The 26,260-nt window shown below is 33.6% G+C and overlaps 1 protein-coding gene across 4 annotated transcripts in view; it reads right to left on the reverse strand.

Annotated features, from left to right (window-relative positions):
* The window catches only part of LOC142326196 (uncharacterized), a 65,296-nt gene extending 39,270 nt beyond the window's left edge, over positions 1 to 26,026 (reverse strand). For 3 of the 4 annotated variants that reach the window (XM_075368478.1, XM_075368479.1, XM_075368475.1), the window contains exons 1-3: positions 25,051 to 26,026; positions 24,184 to 24,396; positions 16,769 to 16,945 (exon numbers count right to left, since the gene is read on the reverse strand). In XM_075368478.1, the coding sequence (XP_075224593.1) occupies positions 16,769 to 16,945; positions 24,184 to 24,369 (363 nt within the window). In that variant the 5' untranslated portion in view covers positions 24,370 to 24,396; positions 25,051 to 26,026. The remainder of the gene's footprint in view (positions 1 to 16,768; positions 16,946 to 24,183; positions 24,397 to 25,050) is intronic. The other variant, XM_075368476.1, reaches the window with a different exon arrangement.
* Positions 26,027 to 26,260: the final 234 nt, after the last annotated feature.

Genomic DNA, 26,260 nt, shown 5'->3' on the forward strand with positions numbered 1-26,260 from the left:
CTCTTGATAATGTGATGATCAAAATTGAGAAGCTGAGTATCTTTGAAGTAAGAAAATCTGAATGGTCACTAAGAACAATTATCTGATCTGGATGAAGTGATATGATAGTAGTAAATAAAAATTTAACTGTTGCAAAGAAAAAAATATTGTTATATACATAAAACATGGATTTTTAACTACTACTGTGCGCTGCCAGATGTAAGACAAGCCACCAGCTAATCACTTTCTTACAAGAGTAATTGAATTCTGTTCAGACTGTAATGAAATATTTAGAACAGATTAATTTTAAACCTTTTCTATCACCTCTAGTTACTCTACACATTTTCTTACACAGCTTACTGGAACATTTCATTTCTAATTGAAATAGCCAAAATTTTTAAATGAATGATGACTGGAAAACCATTGATCCAAAAAAAGTCCTACCTGAATGAGGAAAATAATTAAAGTTATCAAGCAGTATATAAGACAGAGCTCTTGATTTTTTTTTTGTTAAGTTTCATATGAAAATTAAGTATAGTTGGGTAAAATGTATTCAAAAAAGAACTTTTCTAAAATTTTTCCAAGTTTTAAAAATAGATTTCAGTAATGAAATTAAATAAAAAAGTGATTGGGAAGTAAATTAAGACCATGCACAACATTTTACTGTTATTAATATTTAAACTTATAAGCCAAGACACAGTGAACTAAGTGTAGAAAAAAGTGGTATGTAATTTGTTTTGAAAGAATTTATTCATTCTAATACAGAAGACAACAGAGTTATGAATAAAATTTATATCATCAATTATTTATAATGATGTACTAGCATAGCCAAAAATCAACAAGACAAAGCAAAAGTCGGCATATGAAAAATCAAATAAAGAGAATGCTGTGTCCTGCAAAACAGGGCAGTATGTATGGGTTTGCAGGTGAACATATATATCATTAGAGGAAAAAAATGTTCTTGAAAGTATTACAAAAATTAATTTGTGAAAACAAAGTGCTAGTAATATAGAATTAAGAAAGTAGGGAGAACTGTGTTTACAAAAAAAAATCAGCCAGCATGTTTGAGAAAACGAATGCGCATGCGTGTGCATGTCACATCATATGACTGATAACTCCACCAGAATGTTACAGAAAATATGTCAGTGTAACCATTTACATTTAATTTCAGTAAGTTAATAATTGCAGATGACCAAATTATTTATAAATTTGACTAGCAGAGTACTGAGTACACTAAGCTTCAAACAATAAAATTCTGGCTGCTTTCACACATGGGACATTATCCTTTTCTTAATATACGACTCCATTCATTCAGACTAATTCAACATTGGGATTATAAATAAATACATAACTTACACTTTACTAAACTTCAGAATCCCCATTTTTTTCATTACCAGCAAAAAATAAAAAAACTAGCTCAAATTTTGATTTCAAGCTGGTACAGTATAAAGAAATACACACAATATAATGAAACTAACTGATTAATTTTTAGAAACTGGAAAGTTCAGATTATTTCTACTCACTTATCAGTAAAATTAAGACTGTAGATTACAAACCCATCAGCAAAACGCATGTTTTAATTTAGAAGAGTTGCCACAATAAAAAATTCAATTCATCCATCTCTCATTTGAAGAAATGTGAGTGATGCAATGATTACACTATAATGAGTGCTATGATAACTAATTCCCACCATGATAACATAAAAGTAATGGTCATACTTCAATGATAACAAGTCTACTTATAGAAGAAGCCTGCTATTTTTTTATGTTTCTACTACATTCATTATTTCCTTAGCTCATTTGTCATTTAATGTTGATGAATGGTACATTCAAGACAGAATTTTTAAAAAAATTATTGTACTCTTGAACTTAAAAATTATTTAAATTTTGGATTCCCATATAAAGTTTATCTAGCTTAACAAGCTTAGTTGCTACAAATGCTACCGTATTAAAAAATAAGCATGATTTAAAATTAGTTTTTAAATTTCCATTAGATGCAGTTTTATGAGAAAAACTGGCAAGTACAATTGCAGGGATATTTTGCACCAAGGAAAGAATTAGTAAATTCATAATTAACATAATCAGTCATAAGGCCTGATGATACAATTATATATAGAGAAAGAGATACAATAAAGTTAAATTACATTTAATAAATATCAATTTAAAAAGTCTTTTATATCCATATTATTAAAAATGTACTAAAATTATTGGGATAAGTGAGTACCAATGAAATTTATTGTTAATATACTGTTTTTTTAAATTTAAATACAAATAAGTTTAATTCAGACACATATTGAGAATGATATGAATTGAAATTATTGAAGTTATGTACACAGTGCTGGAATATGTTCAACATAAGTAGGCTAGCCACTTGTCAAGGATGGTAAATCATACTACTAAAATGTTATCTGAGATCCAAGATTGAGACCTCTCAAGTTTTTATAGTAGAAAATAGACATCTTGCTGTCTATCAGTTATGAACCAATAAATTTTATAGAGAAAAGAAACTACATTGCTTTTCTCTTATCCAATAGGGTCCAATAATAATGTATTGATCCCCTCAAACAGTGGCTATTTGATGAGTCTAAAACAACTGAACAAACTTTAAAGTTGAAAGCCAAGTAACTCAGGAGAAGAAAATTTTGAAAACTAGATGGTTTAAAGTAGGCTTAAGAAATAAAAAGCACCCTTTTTACAAGAAAAAGAGAAAGAGTGCAACCCTCTGATAGAACCACATTAGCCTAAAAGAGGACCAGTGAGACAAGCACAAAAGAACTGAGAGAGCTGGCCTCTCAGTTCTAGAAGAAAATAGCTGACCTAAGTTCTGGTCCCGGAAAAGTACCTGAACAAGTAACTAGAAATTCTCTAGGTCACTGTTGAGGTTTTTACAGTTCTCAACAATAACAGACAATATACTTCCAAGAGCAGTACATTATTCATCAATGAGGTGTCAAAGAGAACTTAGAAATTACTAAGAGAACAGAGCATACATTACTTACAAACTAAGTTAAATCTTTGAGATTCACAAATTTTATAAGTGAATTCTCCTGGAGGACATTTCCTCTATCTTACTTTACATAGAAAATATATATCTTGTCGCCAGATTGCTCCAACGGCAGTTGGCACCTTATGAACAACCTGATAGCCTTGAAAACGGATGTTTGGGGTTTTGTAGTAATGGCCCTGAAAAGGACAGTGTCTGTTTGTTAAGGTAGCCCTGAATAAGGGTTACTGAGTCCAATCATTGGGACCCAAAACAGTTGGAACCCCACTACAGCGTGGCAGTGATGGCCACTCAAAGCCCTGCAGAGTTGGGTCAGCGTTGGTCATCTTCCACCAGCACAACCAAAGTGGTTCACCCAAGCGGCACTCATCCAACTTCATCTTCACCACTACGCCTCTTGGTACAAGGGGGCTTCATGCTAGGCTGGCCAGGCCTGCTACTCTGCCAGGAATGTGGCCCTCCTTCAGGCAATCCCATGGTGGGTCAGCTCCTGCTGGTATGCCCGTTGGTCAGGCCACTTGAAGCCCAGCAGACAAGAGCAAAAATGTGGTGTTTGTGCCCAGTAGTTCCCTTTGGGATGTTAGCATTTGTTAAAAGGTTCTATGCTGAGCCACCAAGAGAACTTCTTATTCTTCTCTTGATGGTGGTCTGAGAGTGAATGCTTTCGCCTTACTGCATTGCTGCTTATATAGCCGCCGGCATGAAGCAAAGCATCTGACAACAATAATCTGTATATATGTATGTATGTATCTATATATGAGTCAAAAGAATGGAAACCCCTCAACAACTTTAAAACTGTTCCAGATAGAGTACTCTATCTGCAAAAAAAAGTGGCAGTATTGCAACTTTCAGGATAATGTATCAGTCAACTATTGGAGGGAGACACAGGGGCTGTAATTCAAATATTTTAAATGGTTACATTCTTTGTGTGATAAAACATTTTAAAGGTCTCTTTAGCATAAGAAAAATGGTATTAATAAAAAGTTGGTATGATGTCTGTATTCAAAATGGCGGCAGGATAAAGTTTGGATTAAAAAATAAATTACATTGCTTGTTATCGCAAATAAATAAATTTATAAAAATTTGATTAAATGGATATTACCAAATAAATCTATTTAAAAAAAAAATTTACTAAGCACAATGTTTGCTTATTTACTTACATTACATTTTAATAAGTGTTCGAAATGTCTTTCTTCTGTTGTTTGACAGTGAGCCAGTCAGTTGTAAAAGGATGATACTACATTATTCAATGATTCCCTCCTAGTGATATTTTGTGCTGATTCTTGAATTCTATTTTGAAAATCATTGATATCTTGGGGCTTATTATGATAAAGTAAACTTTTTAAGTGGCGCCATAGAAAGTAATCCAAAGGTGAACAATCAGGTGATCTCTATGGCCATTCTATTTGACCCCTTTGGTCAATCCATCTTCCACAAAACAATGTATTTAAAATTTCATGTACCTGAAGACCACCTTGTTGAAATGAAATATTTTGGAAGTTTTGCCAACATTTTAAATGTTTGGAATGATATGGTCAAAAAGCAAACCTCATATTTCAATGTGCTTAAATTTTCATCAATAAATATAGGCTTATCAATCATCCTCCAAATAATACCTGCCCACAAATTTCCTTTACTGGATTCTGTATATGTGCCTCATGATGCCAGTGTGGATTAATATCAATCCAGTACTGATAATTATTAACCAACCAGGTTGGTCTAGTGGTGAACATGTCTTCCTAAATCAGTTGATTTGGAAGTCGAGAGTCCAGTGTTGAAGTCTAAAGTCAGTTATTTTTATACGGATTTGAATACTAGATCACGGATACTGGTGTTCTTTGGTGGTTGAGTTTAATTAACCACACATCTCAGGAATTGTCAAACTGAGACTGTACAAGACTACACTTCATTTACACTCATACATATCATCCTCTGAAGTAATACCTGAACGGTAATTCCCAGAGGCTATACAGGAAAAAGAAAAGAAAAAAAGAAAGTATTGACAATTATGGTGATTTAAATTGCCATTTAAAAAAAATGTTGTCTCATCACCAAAAACTATGTAGTTTAATAAATTAGGATGTGTGTAAATATTGTTTATCATAATTTTGCAGAACTCAAGTCTCTGATTGTAGTCATCTTCATTAGGTTCTTGCTCCAGATGAATTTTGAAGGTTTAAAATTTTCACTTTTTAATGCTCAAATTACTGAACTTTAGCTGATGTTATGTTCTAGTGCTGCTGTCTGAATTGAGGAATGAAGATCCTCAATAAATATTTGCATACTCTCTAAGAATTATTATTTATTACAGATTTAGGGGCTCCCTGGTTTTTCCCTATTATTGTTGCTCTCTCTTTCTTCAAATCATTTGATAGTTTTTGAACTGCATCTTTTGAAATAAGAGTTATGATTATTAAATGTTGCATTGAAAAATTCACAAACTTCATTAAATGACCCAACTCTATCATCAAAGCTCCTAATCATTAAGTGTGACCCTCTCCTGTTCACTAAGAGACATGTTGATAGAAATATTAGCAAGTAGCAAAGAAAAAATTAATTCAGTAAAAAAGGTAAAAAAAAAGATGTAAATAACAAAAGTGGCTTTCAAATTTGGTAAAGGTAGACAAAATCAATTAGCCAACTGATCACAATAAATTAACATAAACTAATAGAGTAGCAATCAAACACTCTAAATGGAATATTACACAATGAAGTAAGCTTCATTTTTTCAACCACGGTAAGAGACCATCAATGATCAGCTGATCAGCATGATTAGGTTTTTTTATTTATTTACTCATTAAATTGGAAGAAATATTTTTTTTTAAATCTAAATTTAGCTTTTAAATTTAAAAAGTTAAATTCTATTTCTATTTATAAAGGTTGAAATTCTATTTCCATCAAAAGGTAAAGTACCTTATCCTGAAAATTACAGTATTCTATCTGGAACAATTTTAAAGTTGTTGAGGAGTTTTCATACTTCTGACTCGCTCTATATCATAAAAGAAACACCTAACTTACTCTATCCAACTCTGAATTTAATAAATTTCTCAACTTACCCAACTAAATTAGTAATATCCATAACTGAAAGACTGGTTCCAAAGATTTGGAAAATATTCTTCTTGGAGACTTCACACTGACTGATAGGGAACTCCACACAGAGATCTCATGTGAAGGAACTCTATACAGGCCATCACCTCACAGTAAACCCACAGCAGGTAAGTGCCTCTGGTATGGTCCATGTTGAGAATTAAATTCTACGAGCTGCTCTTATCCAGCCAGATTAAGGCATTTTGTCGTGACGTGGCGATTGGGACTTCTCAGATCTTGATATTAACCTAACGAAAAAACCCTTAGGAGTCCCCAGTGGATCATCGGAACCGACACACCTCGGCATGTCAGCCCTCACCACTGAGGCTGTCCACCCTGCTCTATGCTAAAGTTTAAAATCCTAGTCTCCTCTCATCGTTGTTTTTCTGCGTAAGTATTCTTTTGATGACCAACTCAACTTTTTTCCAAGTTTCTTCACAGTTTAACATGTTATTGATTAGTCTCCCAGTTCCATCAGATGACAGGTCAATACTGTCTGTCTCTTCCCTCCATTTATGACATACAGTGAAAGTATGTTCGACATCATCATCACAGTCACAGTACATACAGGCTGCAGTTTCCCTTCTACAGACTCTATGCAGATAGTAATTAAAACTACCGTGTCCTGTAAAATACTGTGACGTGTAAAAGTTTATTTCACCGTGTTTTCTATATATCCAGTTCCTTAGATTGGGGATTAGCCTTCTTTAGTCATCTTATCAGCCCTATTGCAAACCTCATGTATGTGTTCCGTAAATGCACCATTTCTCTGAAAGGTGACCCCCAAGTACTTTAATCTATCTGTTTCTGCTAATGAACAAGTATGTTCATTGACCTTGATATTTAGCCGTTTGATGATCCTTCTGCCAGTAAATGTAATAAAATTACATTTACTAGTATTTAGCGTTAGATTCTTTTCACATAGCCAACCATTTATTATCTGCAATGCCAAATTGGCCTTTTCTTGTGCCTCCAATTCATGCCTGTCACTCGCCAAGACCACCAAATCGTCGGCATAGGCCATAACTTCAACCCCAGCAGGATAGTCTAGATTTAAGATCTCATCAAACGTTAAGACCTGTAATAATGGGCCTAAAACTGAGCCCTGGGGCACTCCACCATGTATATCTATCTCCATTTCTCCTTCTTGCGTTGCCACCTTGCATGTTCTATCAGAGCAGTATCTCATTACTTGCCTCCTCAAATATGGACTAACATTTTTTGCTAATAGCGCTCTATATATATGGCTCTATTTAATGGAGCCAAACGCATTCTTGATATTCAATGAGACAAGCAGTGGAACACCCCTCGTCCACCAGGTGCCGCGTCTTACATCTGTCACCCAGGAGACTACTTTCTTGGCAGCCATCACTGTGGAGCGACCTTTCCAAAACCCATATTGCTTTTGGCTAATCCCCACTCCTTGCTCAATTTCTCCAATAATCCTTGCGGCAAGCATCTTCTCGATCACCTTGCTCATATTATTTAAAAGGCTTAACGGCCTGTATCGAACTTGTTCTTGTTCCTTTCCACCCTTGGGGAGAAAAACAACTCTTGCTTCTCTCCAGCACCGCGGATAGCAGTCATTCTCTAGCCCATGGCTGGCAATGTCCGTCATTTCCCAAGGCCGTTTTTTAAAAAGTCCTTTAAGTATAGCAGCTGGAATTCTGTCTATGCCGGGGCTTCTTTTATTGCCAAGCTGGCCAATGGCACAATTCAGTTCGGCAGGTGTAAATCTCCTGGGCTCAAAATCAGGTAAGGTGATAATCGCTTCTTCTTCGCATGGAAATAACTCGTTGAACTGGACCCTGGCATGATGCTCACTCAATATCGGTAAACGCCTCCCGAACTTCTTCGTGACGATTTTGTATGCCTGGCCCCAGGGATCATTGTCCAACTCCTTGCAGAGTCTGGCCCAATGATCCCTTTTGGCTCTCTTGATAGACCTATTAAGCTGACGCCTTGCCTCTAAATAACATTTGACTGCGGTGTCATATTCAGAGCCGCCTCTGATCCTTAGTCTTTGCTTTTTCCTCCTAGCTTGTTGTAGAGTATTGCGAAAGCACGCTACCTCATTGGACCACCAGTATACTTGTCTTCTACTCCTGGTGGCCCTTATCTCCCTGTCCATCTCTTGTTGAATAACTGATGTGAGAGTATCAGGTGTCAATTCAATTATAGTGCTAAGTCTTTGTGACACTTTATCGACTATTTTATCAACCTGGCGAGTCGTGGGTCTAATCACGATAGGTCTTTCTACTGCAGTATGAGTGCCATCTCTTATGACCAATTGTAATGAAAAATGGTCACTAGCGATATCATTGTCCAGGACTGTTAATTCACACTGATCCCTCAACCATCTGTTGTCAATGATGACTAGATCAAGTATCGAGTAATGACCCTGAGCCTCATAGGTCGGCTTGCCATCATTTATACAGTGACCATCAATCGATTCCATAAACTCTTCAATTAATTCACCGTGTCTATTACTGTGCGAGCAGCCAGCATATACAGTTTTGCAATTGAAGTCCCCCCACAAAACAAACTTCTTATTCTGCCTAGACAGAATTCTATAAATGCTATAACTTCTCATAATCGATGATTGAGATGTTGGGGGAAACATACGCCGCTACAATAATTATGGAATCCAACTCCATCGCTATTACGCCTTCAGCTCTCTCCTTAAAGCTCAAGGCCATTCTATTGCTTATATTCCTGATGACCACGTCATCCACTGTGTCAGCGATCCATGCTGATTTCGCCGATTCATATCTATTAGGTTCCATGATCACCAACAGGTCAACATCACGTTCAAAAGCCAGTTCATGTAGCAAGTCATGCGACAGCGTGCTTCTGTTCGCATTAGCTAAGAGGAGTTTAGTCATGTTTATTATGAGAACACGCCCAAGCACCAGTCCGATGGTCATGACTTCCACAATTGAGGCAGCTCTTAGGCTCCCGACACTCCGCAATCCTATGCCCTTTGCCGCGACAGTTAAAACATAGGTCCAGCCTGTCTGGGCCCTTACAGTCTTGTCGATGGTGCCCAGAGCCCCAGCATCTGTAGCACTTTTCGTCATCTTCCCTAATAAAGGCTCTGCAGTTCACCCAGTCGATACGTATGCGCTGCTCCACCATCCTACAGGCTGCCTTATAGGATGTGATCACCGTAACATTCTTAGTCTCCGCGATTCCGGGTCTAATTGAAGAGATCCTGAGGTCCTCCATATCACCAACTCTTGCCGTTACTGCCGCTAAGATTTCTTCTTCAGTGGTGTCTACTTCGACATCTCTGATATGGACAATGGTTCGTCGCCCGGCTCTTGTTTTAAGATCCACTTTTAGATCTACAGCTTTACTTTTTAGAATACTCGTAAATTCTTCAGCACTTTTAGAACCCTGAATTCTAACCAGTACCTCATCATTTCTTCCTTTTTTAGTGAAATTACATCTTTAGCATCATCTTTTGCAACCGCCGTCTTCATGGCACCCAAAAGCTCAGCATATGATTTACCCGCAGCTTTGACGACTAATGTTCTGCTATCCTCCGCAGGAGGGGTTGACTTCTTAATACGCATTTGCCCGGGCCTAACCTGGGTATAAGCACTGTCCATATGTAGAGTCAGAACTTTGATAGCTTCTTCTTTTTCCCTATAGAGGTACGACAAAATCTTTTTAGTATAGTTTCCTATACTATTATTAGGCAATATATATGCTAATTCATAATTATTTCTTTTAATTCTTCTCAGAGCTTTCAGTATGGTAAGCATAGTACTCTTCTCATCCATGCTAGAGTCATAGTAAATTTTATACTTTCTCCGCTTCACTTCTGTCTCCTCTCCAAAGACAGTTTGCTCATCCTCCATAATATTCCCCGCCTTATATTTGGGACTCCTTGCATCATAATTTTCACTGACACGGATTCTACAAACATCTCTCAAGCTACACGTATCCCCTACTCCAGAAGGCAGCTCAGAAACCAAACTCAATTTAGCCCTAAGTACGTTGGGCCATCTCTTATGTAATAACTCAATAAGTTCTTGATCATCTAGCTCTCTTGTGAGTATTTGTTCAATATCATCTTCTCTATAGGTGGACGTCGTTTGTGTGGCCTGCGAAATTAAGGTCAAAGGCGCCGACAGATCAGTCAAGGCATTTAAGCCTTCATAAATCTTCTTTAGCTCCATTTCATGGGTGCCTATATACTTGGGCAAGCCGGGCCCTATATGTTGCTTAAGTGCCGCCATCGTGAGCCCTAGTTGGTGAATCAGACTTCCCAATGTCTCTGGCAAAGGATCCTCCTCATCTGTGGACCCTTGCCGTGCTCTCTTTTTTCCCATAACGTCGGTTTTCTTGACGTGAGGTAACTTCTGTGCACTGGTGCTTTACATGGCTTTACATGGCTTCCAGCGGGAGCGAATTTCATCTTCTCATGATGTATCACAGTAATCAGGGGACTGCCCCAAGTCCTATGAGTACCCACAAGCCTTGGTGCCCCAAAACAAAAATTGGGGGGGTTGGGGGGATCAAAAATGTATGATGCCATAAATGTGGTCCAAAAAATTGGGGGGGGGGGTCAAATTTGGGGAGGGGGTCAAAGGGTCAGGAAGGTTATGATTCGGATTTTGGTCAAGGAATTTTTGGATTATGATGTCTGGTTCGGGAATTATAAAGGAAAGGAATTCCCCGTACTAAAAGTCTTGTAGGAAATTCAACTTATGAAATTCTCTAACTTTTTTTAAGTGGTTGTTTACTTAAAACTATTAACTTGCAATAGCTTGTTCAAACACTTAGAAAATTTTCACTAACTTCACTAACATTATACTATTATAACCTCAATAGTATATAATAAAACACTCTAAAAAAGTATCTTCTACTCACTCTTCTGAATTGTATGTAAACTCAGTTTATACTTCTTCACTATTGATAACTTATATCACTTCAACACGAAGAACACAAAACAATTATTTATGAAATAGATTTCAAACTAGACTGCACTATTAAACATATAAATTCATTTGAGCCTATTATAAACATCTAAGATTCCATTCTCATAAGTCTAAAATAATTGTTGATGGCAATTTTGTCCTGTAAATAACCCCCAGATACATTCCTAATTCATCAATGACAATTAAGAAATTTTTACAAGGATTCAAACACTATCTGACTTCAATCTTCTTCCCTTTCATCCCGCTGTTTATTGACCTTTAGTATCCTGGCACTTAATGCAACTATATATTTTTGTGGGCAGAGAGAGTATAATTGCTTATATATATATGCATGTAAACTGTATTTAATTTTTAACACAGATTCATTATGTGAACCACCTTCTGTTATGAATTTACCCAATCAATTAAAAATTCCTGTGAAATTATTCACCATTCACAGATCCAAAATCTAAATCTGTAACAGTTTTCATCAATCATCTCTTAACATGAAATGAAAAAACCAAGATTTATAAAAAATTAAAGATAAACAACTGAATCTAAACAATTTTGGGTAATTAAAAGTTCTTTATTACTTCAGGATATCATATCACTAGTGTGCAGGAAAATCAAGCTTTCTTTTTATTCAATGAAAATGTTGGAAATAAATTATTTTCAAGAGTTAAATAATTTAACTTTTGGAAATTATTTTGAATAGTTAAATTAGGTAGAGCTGATCAAATTGCATCCTAAGCAAATACATATATTCTGTTAAAATTAATTCTTATTACTGATGTTTTTTTCCTTTTTTTATTTGCATTTTTTTTTAATATTATTATATACCTATATTACATATTCTGATAGATTTAATATTTATATAAAAATAAAATTAAAATAATGAACACGAAGATAGGGAAGAGAGTAGAGTATTTCAAAATGCATAGCGATAGAATCATTGTAATAAGGATAAAATCAAAACCTAAACCGACAACAATTGTTAACGTCTATATGCTTACAAGCGCCCATGATGATGATGAGGTGGAGTGTGTATACGAAGAGATTGATGAAGATATTAAACACGTAAAAGGAGATGAAAATTTAATAATAGTTGGAGATTGGAATGCAATCATTGGAAAAGGCAAGGAAGGAAATATAGTGGGTGAATACGGGCTGGGCAAAAGGAACCAAAGAGGGGACTGACTTATAGAATTTTGCACGAAGTATAATTTAGTAATTGCCAACACCCAATTTAAACATCATAATAGAAGAATATACACTTGGAAAAAGCCAGGCGATACTGCAAGGTATCAGATAGATTATATCATGGTTAAGCAAAGCTTTAGAAATCAACTCGTTGACTGCAAAACTTACCCTGGAGCAGATATTGATAGCGACCATAATTTGGTGATAATGAAATGTAGACTGGGGTTTAAAAACCTAAAGAAAAGGTGTCAGATGAATCGGTGGAATTTAGAGAAGCTTGAGGAAGTGGAGGTAAAGAAGATTTTTGAGGAGGACATCGCAAGAGGTCTGAGTAAAAAAGATAAGGTAGAAAATGTAGAAGAAGAATGGGAGAACGTTAAAAAAGGAAATTCATAATCAGCAGAAGCAAACTTAGGCGGAATAAAGAGAACTGGTAGAAAACCTTGGGTTTCAGACGATATACTGCGCTGATGGATGAACGTAGAAAATATAAGAATGCTAGTGATGAAGAAAGTAAAAAGAACTATCGACAATTAAGAAATGCTATAAACAGGAAGTGCAAACTAGCGAAAGAAGAGTAGATTAAAGAAAACTGTTCAGAAGTGGAAAGAGAAATGATCATTGGTAAAATAGACGGAGCATATAGGAAAGTTAAGGAAAATTTTGGGGTACTTAAATTAAAATCTAATAATGTGTTAAACATAGATGGTATACCAATATATAATACGAAAGGTAAAGTCGATAGATGGGTAGAATATATTGAAGAGTTATACGGCGGAAATGAATTAGAAAATGGTGTTATAGAGGAAGAAGAGGAAGTTGAGGAGGATGAAATGGGAGAAACAATACTGAGATCTGAATTTAAGAGAGCATTAAAAGATTTAAATGGCAGAAAGGCTCCTGGAATAGACGGAATACCTGTAGAATTACTACGCAGTGCAGGTGAGGAAGTAATTGATAGATTATACAAGGCTCCTGGAATAGACGGAATACCTGTAGAATTACTACGCAGTGCAGGTGAGGAAGTAATTGATAGATTATACAAACTGGTGTGTAATATTTATGAAAAGGGGGAAGTTCCGTCAGACTTAAAAAAAAGTGTTGTAGTCATGATACCAAAGAAAGCAGGGCAGATAAATGTGAAGAATACAGTACAATTAGTTTAACTGGTCATGCATCAAAAATCTTAACTAGAATTCTAAACAGAAGAATTGAGAGGAGAGTGGAAGAAGTGTTAGGAGAAGATCAATTTGGTTTCAGGAAAAGTATAGGGACAAGGGAAGCAATTTTAGACCTCAGATTAATCGTAGAAGGAAGATTAAAGAACAACAAACCAACATTCTTGGCGTCTATAGACCTAGAAAAGGCATTTGATAACGTAGACTGGAATAAAATTTTCAGCATTTTAAAAAAATTAGGGTTCAAATAGAGATAGAAGAACAATTGCTAACATGTACAGGAACCAAACAGCAACAGTAATAATTGAAGAACATAAGAAAGAAGCCGTAATAAGAAAGGGAATATGACAAGGATGCTCCCTATCCCCGTTACTTTTTAATCTTTACATGGAACTAGCAGTTAATGATGTTAAAGAACAATTTAGATTCGGAGTAACAGTACAAGGTGAAAAGATAAAGATGCTAAGATTTGCTGATGATATAGTAATTCTATCCGACAGTAAAAAGAATTTAGAAGAAATAATGAATGGCATAGATGATGTCCTACGCAAGAACTATCGCATGAAAATAAACAAGTACAAAACAAAAGTAATGAAATGTATTAGAAATAACAAAGATGGACCACTGAATGTGAAAATAGGAGGAGATAAGATTATGGAGGTAGAAGAATTTTGTTATTTGGGAAGTAGAATTACTAAAGATGGACGAAGCAGGAGATATATTAAATAGCACAAGCGAAACGAGCCTTCAGTCAGAAATATAATTTGTTTACATCAAAAATTAATTTAAATGTCAGGAAAAATTTTTTAAAGTATATGTTTGGAGTGTCGCTTTATATGGAAGTGAAGCTTGGATAATCGGAGTATCTGAGAAGAAAGATTAGAAGCTTTTGAATGGTGGTGCTATAGGAGAATGTTAAAAATCAGATGGGTGGATAAAGTGACAAATGAAGAGGTATTGCGGCAAATAGATGAAGAAAGAAGCATTTGGAAAAATATAGTTAAAAGAAGAGACAGACTTATAAGCCACATACTAAGGCATCCTGGAATAGTCGCTTTAATATTGGAAGGACAGGTAGAAGGAAAAAATTGTGTAGGCAGGCCACGTTTGGAATATGTAAAACAAATTGTTAGGGATGTAGGATGTAGAGGGTATACTGAAATGAAACGACTAGCACTAGATAGGGAATCTTGGAGAGCTGCATCAAACCAGTCAAATTACTGAAGACAAAAGGAATAAAAATAACGCAAATAATAAAAAATAGGCATGAAAAAATAATTAGTGAACAAGGGAAATTTGAAAATGATTAGGCAAGGCCAAACATTACATTTAATTTAAAATCACTTAAAAATTTGGAATTCAAATTTAATAATACATGTATGCAAATGTAGCATCAAAATTTTAGTTTAAATATCTATCAACTGACTCCAAAAGCAGTAGAATATTAATTTTATTTTCAATGACAAGATTGAGTTCATTATCACTTCCTGTTTTTAACTATTATTATTATAAAGCTGATTTGAAAATGTAAATATCTGCAAAATTATTACAGAAAAAAAATCTAAAAAAAACTTAAAATATTTTTAAAATTTATTAATGATCAATTTTTAATTTAATTATTTTGATCTGAAATTATTTTTCTTTTTCCTTTTCTTTTTTTTTTAAGAGGTCTAACAGGGACCATGTCAATAACATTCTTTTTTTACTTCTTTTACATATTTTCTTCATCTTCTTGGAATATACATCCTTTTATTCTTTGGTCCATTTTCTTCTGGTGTTCTTTTTTCCTTCTTCAAAAAGAACCTTTGCATTATAAATTATTTCACTAAACTTTATTTTATCTAAACAGTCCTTCTCTTTTACACTTAAAGTTTTGAAGTTCTCCTTTCCACTTACATATATCCTGTTTGGCTTTTTAGTTTCCAAAAAAGCTTTTTGAAATTGCTGTTTCCAAATCTTCTCAGGTTTTATAAATTTTCTTATTTGATTTTAGTCTGTATATTTTTTTTGGGGAGCATAGATTCTCCTTAGGATTTTTCTTTTAATTTTCAAAAGACTTTCTAGCCACCAGTTTTTTAATTTCATATAAGACCACTGGTCTGATTACAGTACTGTAATGCCTCAATTTTATGTTTACAGATAGATTCTTTTTATTGTAAATTTCATTGGTTGGAAAATTTAATTTTTATTTTAATTTTATTTCTGGGTTTTCAAAACTTCTTTGTCTGTCCTGTTTTTATTGATAATTTTAACTAATATATTTAAATTTTGTTGTGATATTTATTTTTCCAAACTGATTTCGATCATATTTTTAAAAACTTTTGAAAGATTATTTCAGCTAAAAGTATTACAATGTACAATGATACAATTGTACATTACTAAAAGTAATACAATGACAAATCGAGTTATATAAAGTACAAGAAATAATAACAAAAAAATATAAGAAATTATAACCACAATTTTAATGTTGTTAACAGAACAATAATAGACAAATAAAGAAATAAATTTTGTTCAAATAATCTTGTCTGAAACGACATGTAGGTTATCATAAAAATCATTTAAAACTGAATCTAAATATAATGAAAATTAAAATTATTTATGATCAATTTTAACTACACTATCAATAACATAAGGATCAATATTACCTAATTATCTAAAATAACTGTATGATCAAACATGTGAACAGGTCAAAACCAGTGTTCCAAACAGCCATTCCTTACTTTTTTTATAGCAGCTAACTGCTTAAGAAATCCTGACTCTGAAATATACAGTTACACATACAGGTTTAGAATGCTATTAAAATGTGAACAACATATTTATTATTACTTTTGTTTGCGATAAAATCTTACTGAAAATGTGAATGTTATAATTAAAATTGTAGATTAATTAATTCATGAATTAATTATGTTAGGCATGGATATGTCTTAAATAACTTAAATAATAATACATAGATTCCAATGGGGCCAATACCCATACATAACCAATTATTTTAGGAAATAAAAAGTAATTATCCCTTATACAATTGTAGTGTACCATTAGATAGCTCTGAGACAGTAGATGAAGGAGATGCTCATTAGATGGAGAATACCAGGGAGTGAACAAAAACTAGTAGCTGCTGCCTTGTAGTTTATTTTGGAGCATCAAGATCTAGGGAAAAGAAATACTCTGATGTCAAATTATCTAGTCCTCCAGGTTAGGGGTTGGACTTAAAGCTAGTACCGTGTAAAACGACATCGTTAAAAAACCAGGATTGGAGGCCACGGCCCTACACAGGGTGCAGCAACAAGGAGTAAGTAAGTAAAATATAAATTAATTAAAAGTAGATGAATGATACCACAGTTTTCATCATATTTACCTAACAAACTTCACAAAATAAATATACAATATACAAACCTGAAATAGTTCAATATCAAGGAGTCCAAGAACTAACTTAAATTGATCCATTTCTACACTGTTAAGTCGCATATATCCAATGTACAGAAAATTTACAACAATTCTCAAAAGTTTAGAGTTCACATCTGGAAGGTGAATGGTGATCATTTCATTGCTGTTAGGATTCTCAGTCAAAATCTAAAAAATAATTAAACAAAATTATTTATAATAAATTTGTGTGTGTGTACAACAATATATATATCAGAACTATTATCATATTTCTTTATATACATAATTACACATTTCTTTTTTTTCACCAAGACAATACACAATATCTTACCTATCTGTATTTAGCTATAGTCAAGTACAATTCTAGCAATGATAATTTTTTTTATCAATTTTATGTGCTTATGACATAAAATCACAGATATCTTGCTGTTGTAAACAGTGAATATACTATCATAAAGCAAGTGCTATCACTTTTTTTTCCTCCTCTATGAATCATGAGACCTTGCCATTGATGAGGGGGCTTGAGTGCTCAGGGATACAGAGTAGCTGGACCGAAGGTGCAACCATATCGGAGAGGTATCTGTTGATAGCCAGACCAAGGAATGATTCCTGAAAGAGGGCAGCAGCTCTTTCAGTAGTTGTTAGGGGCGTGAGTCACAATGACAAGACACATTAATGTGTCTGACACATTAATGTGATGTTGATATGGCCGTAACCATAACAACATCACTCAGTCCTCTGAGTACTGCGCAGCTGAAAGCAATGGAAAACTACAGCTGTTTTTTTCCAAGAAAATGTAGTTCTCTGCATTTTCATTTAACAAAAATGCAGGCGCCTTCCTTGGTAAAATATTCCGGAGGTAAAATAGTCCCCTGTTCGGATCTCCGGGTGGGGACTACTAAGGAAGGGGTCACCATAAAACTAAAAAATAACATTCTACGAGTCGGAGCGTGGAATGTTAGAAGCTTAAATAAGGTTGGTAGGCTAGAAAATTTAAAAAGGGAAACGGATAGGGTGAAGGTGGATATAGCAGGAATTAGTGAGGTTCGGTGGGAAGAGGAAGGCGACTTTTGGTCAGGTAATTTTAGAGTAATTAACTCAGCGTCAAATAATGGGCAGGCAGGAGTAGGTTTCGTGATGAACAAGAAGATAGGGAGGAGAGTGGAGTATTTCAAGACGCATAGCGATAGAATCATTGTAATAAGGATAAAATCAAAACCTAAACCGACAACAATTGTTAATGTCTATATGCCTACAAGCGCCCATGATGATGATGAGGTAGAGTGTGTATATGAAGAGATTGATGAAGCAATTAAACACGTAAAAGGAGATGAAAATTTAATAATAGTTGGAGATTGGAATGCAAGCATTGGAAAAGGCAAGGAAGGAAATATAGTGGGTGAATACGGGCTGGGCAAAAGGAACCAAAGAGGGGACTGACTTATAGAATTTTGCACGAAGTATAATTTAGTAATTGCCTGGAAAAAGCCAGGCGATACTGCAAGGTATCAGATAGATTATATCATGGTTAAGCAAAGATTTAGAAATCAACTCGTTGGCTGCAAAACTTACCCTGGAGCAGATATTGATAGCGACCATAATTTGGTGATAATGAAATGTAGACTGGGGTTTAAAAACCTGAAGAAAAGGTGTCAGATGAATCAGTGGAATTTAGAGAAGCTTGAGGAAGTGGAGGTAAAGAAGATTTTTGAGGAGGACATCGCAAGAGGTCTGAGTAAAAAAGATAAGGTAGAAAATGTAGAAGAAGAATGGGAGAACGTTAAAAAAGGAAATTCTTAAATCAGCAGAAGCAAACTTAGGCGGAATAAAGAGAACTGGTAGAAAACCTTGGGTTTCAGACGATATACTGCGCTGATGGATGAACGTAGAAAATATAAGAATGCTAGTGATGAAGAAAGTAAAAGGAACTATCGACAATTAAGAAATGCTATAAACAGGAAGTGCAAACTAGCGAAAGAAGAGTAGATTAAAGAAAAGTGTTCAGAAGTGGAAAGAGAAATGATCATTGGTAAAATAGACGGAGCATATAGGAAAGTTAAGGAAAATTTTGGGGTACTTAAATTAAAATCTAATAATGTGTTAAACATAGATGGTATACCAATATATAATACGAAAGGTAAAGTCGATAGATGGGTAGAATATATTGAAGAGTTATACGGCGGAAATGAATTAGAAAATGGTGTTATAGAGGAAGAAGAGGAAGTTGAGGAGGATGAAATGGGAGAAACAATACTGAGATCTGAATTTAAGAGAGCATTAAAAGATTTAAATGGCAGAAAGGCTCCTGGAATAGACGGAATACCTGTAGAATTACTACGCAGTGCAGGTGAGGAAGTAATTGATAGATTATACAAACTGGTGTGTAATATTTATGAAAAGGGGGAAGTTCCGTCAGACTTAAAAAAAAGTGTTGTAGTCATGATACCAAAGAAAGCAGGGGCAGATAAATGTGAAGAATACAGTACAATTAGTTTAACTAGTCATGCATCAAAAATCTAAACTAGAATTCTAAACAGAAGAATTGAGAGGAGAGTGGAAGAAGTGTTAGAAGAAGATCAATTTGGTTTCAGGAAAAGTATAGGGACAAGGGAAGCAATTTTAGGCCTCAGATTAATCGTAGAAGGAAGATTAAAGAACAACAAACCAACATTCTTGGCGTCTATAGACCTAGAAAAGGCATTTGATAACGTAGACTGGAATAAAATTTTCAGCATTTTAATAAAATTAGGGTTCAAATAGAAATAAAAGAACAATTGCTAACATGTACAGGAACCAAACAGCAACAGTAATAATTGAAGAACATAAAAAAAGAAGCCGTAATAAGAAAGGGAGTATGACAAGGATGCTCCCTATCCCCGTTACTTTTTAATCTTTACATGGAACTAGCAGTTAATGATGTTAAAGAACAATTTAGATTCAAAGTAACAGTACAAGGTGAAAAGATAAAGATGCTAAGATTTGCTGATGATATAGTAATTCTATCCGACAGTAAAAAGAATTTAGAAGAAATAATGAATGGCATAGATGATGTCCTACGCAAGAACTATCGCATGAAAATAAACAAGAACAAAACAAAAGTAATGAAATGTAGTAGAAATAACAAAGATGGACCACTGAATGTGAAAATAGGAGGAGAAAAGATTATGGAGGTAGAAGAATTTTGTTATTTGGGAAGTAGAATTACTAAAGATGGACGAAGCAGGAGATATATTAAATAGCACAAGCGAAACGAGCCTTCAGTCAGAAATATAATTTGTTTACATCAAAAATTAATTTAAATGTCAGGAAAAATTTTTTTCCTGAGTATCTGAGAAGAAAGATTCGAAGCTTTTGAAATGTGGTGCTATAGGAGAATGTTAAAAATCAGATGGGTGGATAAAGTGACAAATGAAGAGGTATTGCGGCAAATAGATGAAGAAAGAAACATTTGGAAAAATATAGTTAAAAGAAGAGACAGACTTATAAGCCACATACTAAGGCATCCTGGAATAGTCGCTTTAATATTGGAAGGACAGGTAGAAGGAAAAAATTGTGTAGGCAGGCCACGTTTGGAGTATGTAAAACAAATTTTTAGGGATGTAGGATGATGAGGGTATACTGAAATGAAACGACTAGTACTAGATAGGGAATCTTGGAGAGCTGCATCAAACCAGTCAAATGACTGAAGACAAAAAAAAAATCACTTTTTTATGAATAATTGGCTAGAAATTAGTTCACGCAAAGTTGAATATTGTAATTTTTTAGCATAAAAAAAAATCAAACGTGGACTTTTCAAATAAACGACTAAGATGCTACCACTCAAGCATGGGGTTCAGCTATTTTACAATACACAGTGTTGGCCAAAATCATTGATTGATAAATTTTTAATATTTCTCTAAGTGTGATACCATTTCTTGAATTGCTTTTTCACTTACATTACAGATTTGTAAATACAATTTTTCTATCACACTTAGTTTTAAATAAATTATGCTTCAAAAAATATTAACGAAAAGTATAGTTAAAATCTGTAAAATTTATAATTTTGCATGGCCATACCTGTATTAGAATGATTTCGCTGATGCTTTTATTTTATAAATAGCCTCAGGCACATCCTGAAATAATGTCCAACAGTAATTGGCTAGCATATTAGTATTCCATTTCCCTTTATAGCAGCTTTCCATCACCGAAGTGTGTTAGTGGAAACATTCATCGTGTTCGTCACTTATGTCTCCGAGGTTGTCTTGGAAAAAATCCCGATGTGAGTGGAGAAAATGTATTTTCAAAGACATATTACATCCCATAGTTCTGTATGAAGTAAGAAGTTGATTAACATTTGTTCCATTCCACGTCAAGCCATCCGGTGCTGCGATCTAGTGGGTGCTAGCATTCACTGGAGAGTTAAGTCGTACTAGCGTTTGATGTAAGAATCACGACCAGAGCGGTCACGTTTCATTTCAGTTTGGATGGACGCTTAGATTTGTTATATTCTTGATAATGTTCTATGTTAAGTTCAAGTCTTGATAATGTTCAAGTATAATCATGCATAAAGAGAAATTAAACACAACAATTCATCAAAGACAAAAAGGAGTTGTTTTTTCTTTTTATTATCAACATCAACTACAGTCCATACTCGTTCTAAAATCTACCAACATTATTGTGGTAATTGTCGGATTTTTGTTTGCCGAGAAAATTTTGCAAACATCTTTAAATGAAGCAGCCCAAGCTGCACTTTCTATATTATTTAACATTGAGTTAAATACATCATCTTTGACCAACACTCTTATTTGAGGAAATTTCTGCCTGATGTACAAAACTCCAGGACTATCCTTCTTCATTGCTTTTACAACATTTTTCATTAGTCCTATCTTGATATGGAGAGAAAGGAAAAATATATTTTTTGGGTTCAACTAAGGGCTCATGAATAATATTTTTCCCCCTTTGGAGTTAAGTTATCTTGTTTCTTCCACTCTTTGTTAACATAATGATTATCCCTAGCGACTGTCCCATTCGAAAGAAAGCACATATACTTTACCTTAACTACATGCCTAACAAAATTCATTACGTCGTATGTGTTTTTCAAATTACTACCATATGCAATTGGTATTAAAGGATATTTGTTACCATTGTATAGTAGAACCACTTTTAAACTGTACTTAGACGAATCTATGAAAGGGGGCAAGTCCTCAGGTTTATGAACTTGTCCTAAGTGCAACATAAGCTCATCAATGTTTGTGCAATAAACCAAATTATGTTCATCCATAAAGAACTGAGTAAGTTCTTTTTGTCAGCTTCGAAAGCCTGAAATTTTTGTACTTTTTTTGAAGTAAATTCCAACGTTGCAGTCTTGATCCTAACAGTTCAGTTTGATTTTTTGATAAATTTAAATTCATAACTAAGTCATTTAAATCTCACCTTGTGATGTAAGATGTGGCTTATTGGAAGATAATTCAAAATAAAAATAATTGTTGTTTTCTTCAGTACCGTTTGATTCTTCATCGCTGCTTTCAAAACATACATTCACAGGTGGCTCAGGAACTAGAATAATTTCACTGTAAGGTACAGGCTTGATCGCAGATTCCAATGAAGGATATTTTACAGTATGTTTAGATTTTATAGAAATTCCAGACGCACTTGTTAAACAAAAATAAACAATCAATTACATGATCTTTTGGTGCACGCCAAACCATAGGTACACCAAATGGCAAAGCCTTCCATGTATCTTTCAGCCATCCTCTTAAATATACAGAACAATTAGTGCATACTATATGAGGAGCCCATGTCTTATGCTGATTACCAATTTTGCACTGAAAATACAAATGATACGCTTTTTTAACTAAAGGTGTAATGTTTTTTTCTATTTGATTTTACGGTAAACTCACCACATACATAATAAAAGGCATCCACATCATTTACACAATTTTGAGGCATTATGACACTGTACCGCTAACAAACTTAAGACAGCAACAACACTGAACAAAATTAATCCATTCCTAAATCCAGCACTTAATACAAACAACATAGCTGTGTTTTCAGCTACATGTTTTGACCTGTACAGTCATGATTAATCTTATCCAAGAAAGCTCACTCTTCAGTATTAAGATATGTCATAATATGTGACTATGATATAATTCTTTGTCTAGTGTTATTTATTTATAGCTTACAAATTATGTTAACAAAGTTAAACAATAAAAAATGGACTAACAAAATACAATATAGGAGCTTAAAATTCTAACAATACATTGAAAAATGAAAAATTCCTTTAATTAAAATTTTTCAGAGATGGTGGGTGATAGAAAGATTCAGAGTTCATATTTGATTTCAGCATCAAAAAACAGATTAATATCACATATCACATGTTAGGAAGGGAAAATTATGTTTATCAGTGAATTAAGGGAGTGAATTTGGGCATCAAAACAAAACTTCATATGGACAAATGCCTTATTTGCTTCACTTTCCCTCCGTTTTCCATTTTGTGGTTTTTAATAAAAATGTATATCTTTAGAATGGATTAATGTATTTTAATTGAATTTGGAGCACATGTACCTAACAACATATATAAAATAATTAAGTTTGATCATTTTAAATTTGAAATTCAAAAATGGCAGGTAAGAAATGTTTTAATTATTATTAATAACATAAATATTAGTTTTATCAAATTATGTTTTATTACATATATTGTTAAACCTTTTATTGTGAAGAAAATAATACCTCACTTATTCAAATTGGTTGATAGACAATTACAGATAAGGCTGAAATTGTTAAACTGGATTGTAAAAATTATGTAGTCTAACAATTTTATAATCATGATGCAAAAATTTGCAGGTCTGGGCATCAACAACATTGATTGAAAGGCATTCTTCAGATTGATTATCAGCTCCAGAGAAACCATCAAAACAGAAAATACAGTGAAACCTTACAACAGATTAGGGCACACTGAACACAACTGTTGGTGTAGCCTGCTTATTATGGGAGTGTGTCTGTTACATAATAAATTGTCCAAATGTTGCTCAAAACAAGACAGAATAGTTGCAAATCTTTTGAATAGATTTATTGAATCATCCTCCATACAATCTAGAACTAGAATCATCAGATCTTCATCTTTTCCTGAAGTTAAATATAACTTCGACAGAAAATATATACAGACTGATGATGACGTAACTGTCACCAAAGACTCATACATTAATCTCAAAAAAGCTTTGATGTCAATAGGGATTTGAAAAATAGTTAAATATATATTTTTTTTAGCAAAACCAAGAATCTTAAGTTAAAATATACTACAATCAGTTAATGAAAAAAAAAACTTAAAAATGGCCCTTGTAATTTCACTCCTTATTCCCATAACCTAAATTATTAAACGGTGATATTAAACTGTACTGAACTATTAATTTAACCTAACATGATATACAACAATAACTACTACAACTTACCTTTTTTAATAGTCTACTAACAGATATTAACATTAATTTATGAGCAAATACTTTATGACCACCTTGACAAATAAACTGAACATCTACAAATGATTCTGTAGTGATGAACTGCCTCAAGGAGGTCATTAAAGAAGTGTGATGTGTTGGATCTGAAATTTCTGCGACTTTATTACTCATATTTGTCATGATACAGCTGTTATGAACACGACTAATCTGAAATAAAATTTTTAAAGACAACAGTTATTATAAAAGTTTAAAGAACCACAACAGAGTGCAAATTAATTTTTGTAGAATTATTTAGTTTCTTTCTGCATTGTGTTTGGAATGTTAAATCATACTTATTTTCAATGTTCTAAGAATAATGAGAGATAACATTCTTTGATTATCTAGAAATTTCCATGTATTAAATAATATTAAATGAAAATTTTATTTTATTTAAAATTCCAAAACAAAATCTTATTTTTATACTGAAATTGTATTAAAAAATGGATAACGCTGCTGTAGATATAAAGAACAAATAAAATGAAAAAATACAAACACTACACATATATAAAAGCACAGATCTCAATATGCTTGAACAATGTGAATCTGCAAACAAAATTAGGCAAAAATATAATTTGATTTCATGCTAAAGCAGTTTCCTGGTGAATTTAAGTACCACTAGTAACTCCAATCATAAAGGAACCACATAACTAGCATTAAAAAAAGTTTGTGAAACAATTTCAAAGTGATTTAAAAGAAAAACAACAAAAATTTTAATTTATTTTATCAGTCTATTTACTGTAACATGATGATGAATTATCATGATTTAATTATCAAAGAAAATACTTAAATAAATGACTATGGCTTATCCAAAATAAGGCTTACCTGAGTTGACAGGATCCAATTACTTTAAAACCGCGAAGAAATTTATACTGCTATAAATCGCTAACACAGCTTTCCAGAGTAATCTAAATTTGGCTGATGTATTCAGAAATCATAATGTTAAACTGCAAACAACTTGGCAATAAACATAAAATTAAAGAAAGATTTATCTTCGACTATATCAAATTTAAGTCCAATTGTTTTTAGTTCGAGAAAATTAGGTTAGGGCAATTTTATAATAATAGCAACACGCTCCGAATTATCTCCTAACATATAAATAAAGTACATACAGTATAAATATAAATAAACATTGTTTGCATAAAACAATCTGTACGCTTGTTTAAAACAAATTTTAAAATATAAATTCGAGGTTAAAAATAAATTCGAGGTTAGTTTGTCGCAAATGTAACTCACCAGTTCAGTTCAACCACAATAATAAAATGCAAGAAAAAAATCAGCATACAAGAATGACAATGAAACTACTAACAATGTCACCAGAATATGAATTCACAATCAGTTTCAAAACACATCACTACTTCAACAACAAACCACAATTCGAGGGTGACACCATCGATAACAATTTAAGAATGGCTGGAGGAAAAATTATCGTTGGGCAATTTGATTTTTGTGCTTAACTACTTTCAACACTGAACATTCAGGAATCATTTTACCATGCAATTATCGATAACTGCCGTCCGCACCAAGGTTTTCCTTGAAGGTAAAAAAAAAAAAAATCACCCATAAGTTAGTTCTTTCAAGTAATTTCGCAGTTAAGGGCCCCAACTGGTCTTCAACTAATACTTTTTACTCATCCTTTGAAGCAATATCTAACGGTGGTCCCGCAAGCTAAGAAAAAAATGACCAACTCAAAAAAATCTAATGTATGAAGCTAGGTTACAAACATAGTAGAGTAAAACCCCTGTCTTTTGCTGTTTTTTTTTAAGAATTTCTGTCGTACAATTAAATATGTTAGTATCGTCTGAACCAATGACCAGTTTTATTCAATAACCTACTCGTTTTGACTAAAAACGGAACATCATAATGTACAAGAACTATGAAAGTTTATGAACTGTTGGGGAAGAATGAAAAATTCTTTACTCTCTCTGAAGTAAGGTTTTAAAACACAGCCAGTAAGACTACAAATCCTAATCCACAATACCTAAAAATACCCAAGATCCGCATTAAGTTTTCTTTTGATTATTCAACGGGCTCA

This window comes from Lycorma delicatula, chromosome 6, assembly GCF_047948215.1.
Source record: "Lycorma delicatula isolate Av1 chromosome 6, ASM4794821v1, whole genome shotgun sequence".
In the NCBI taxonomy this organism is placed as follows: Eukaryota; Metazoa; Arthropoda; class Insecta; order Hemiptera; family Fulgoridae; genus Lycorma; species Lycorma delicatula.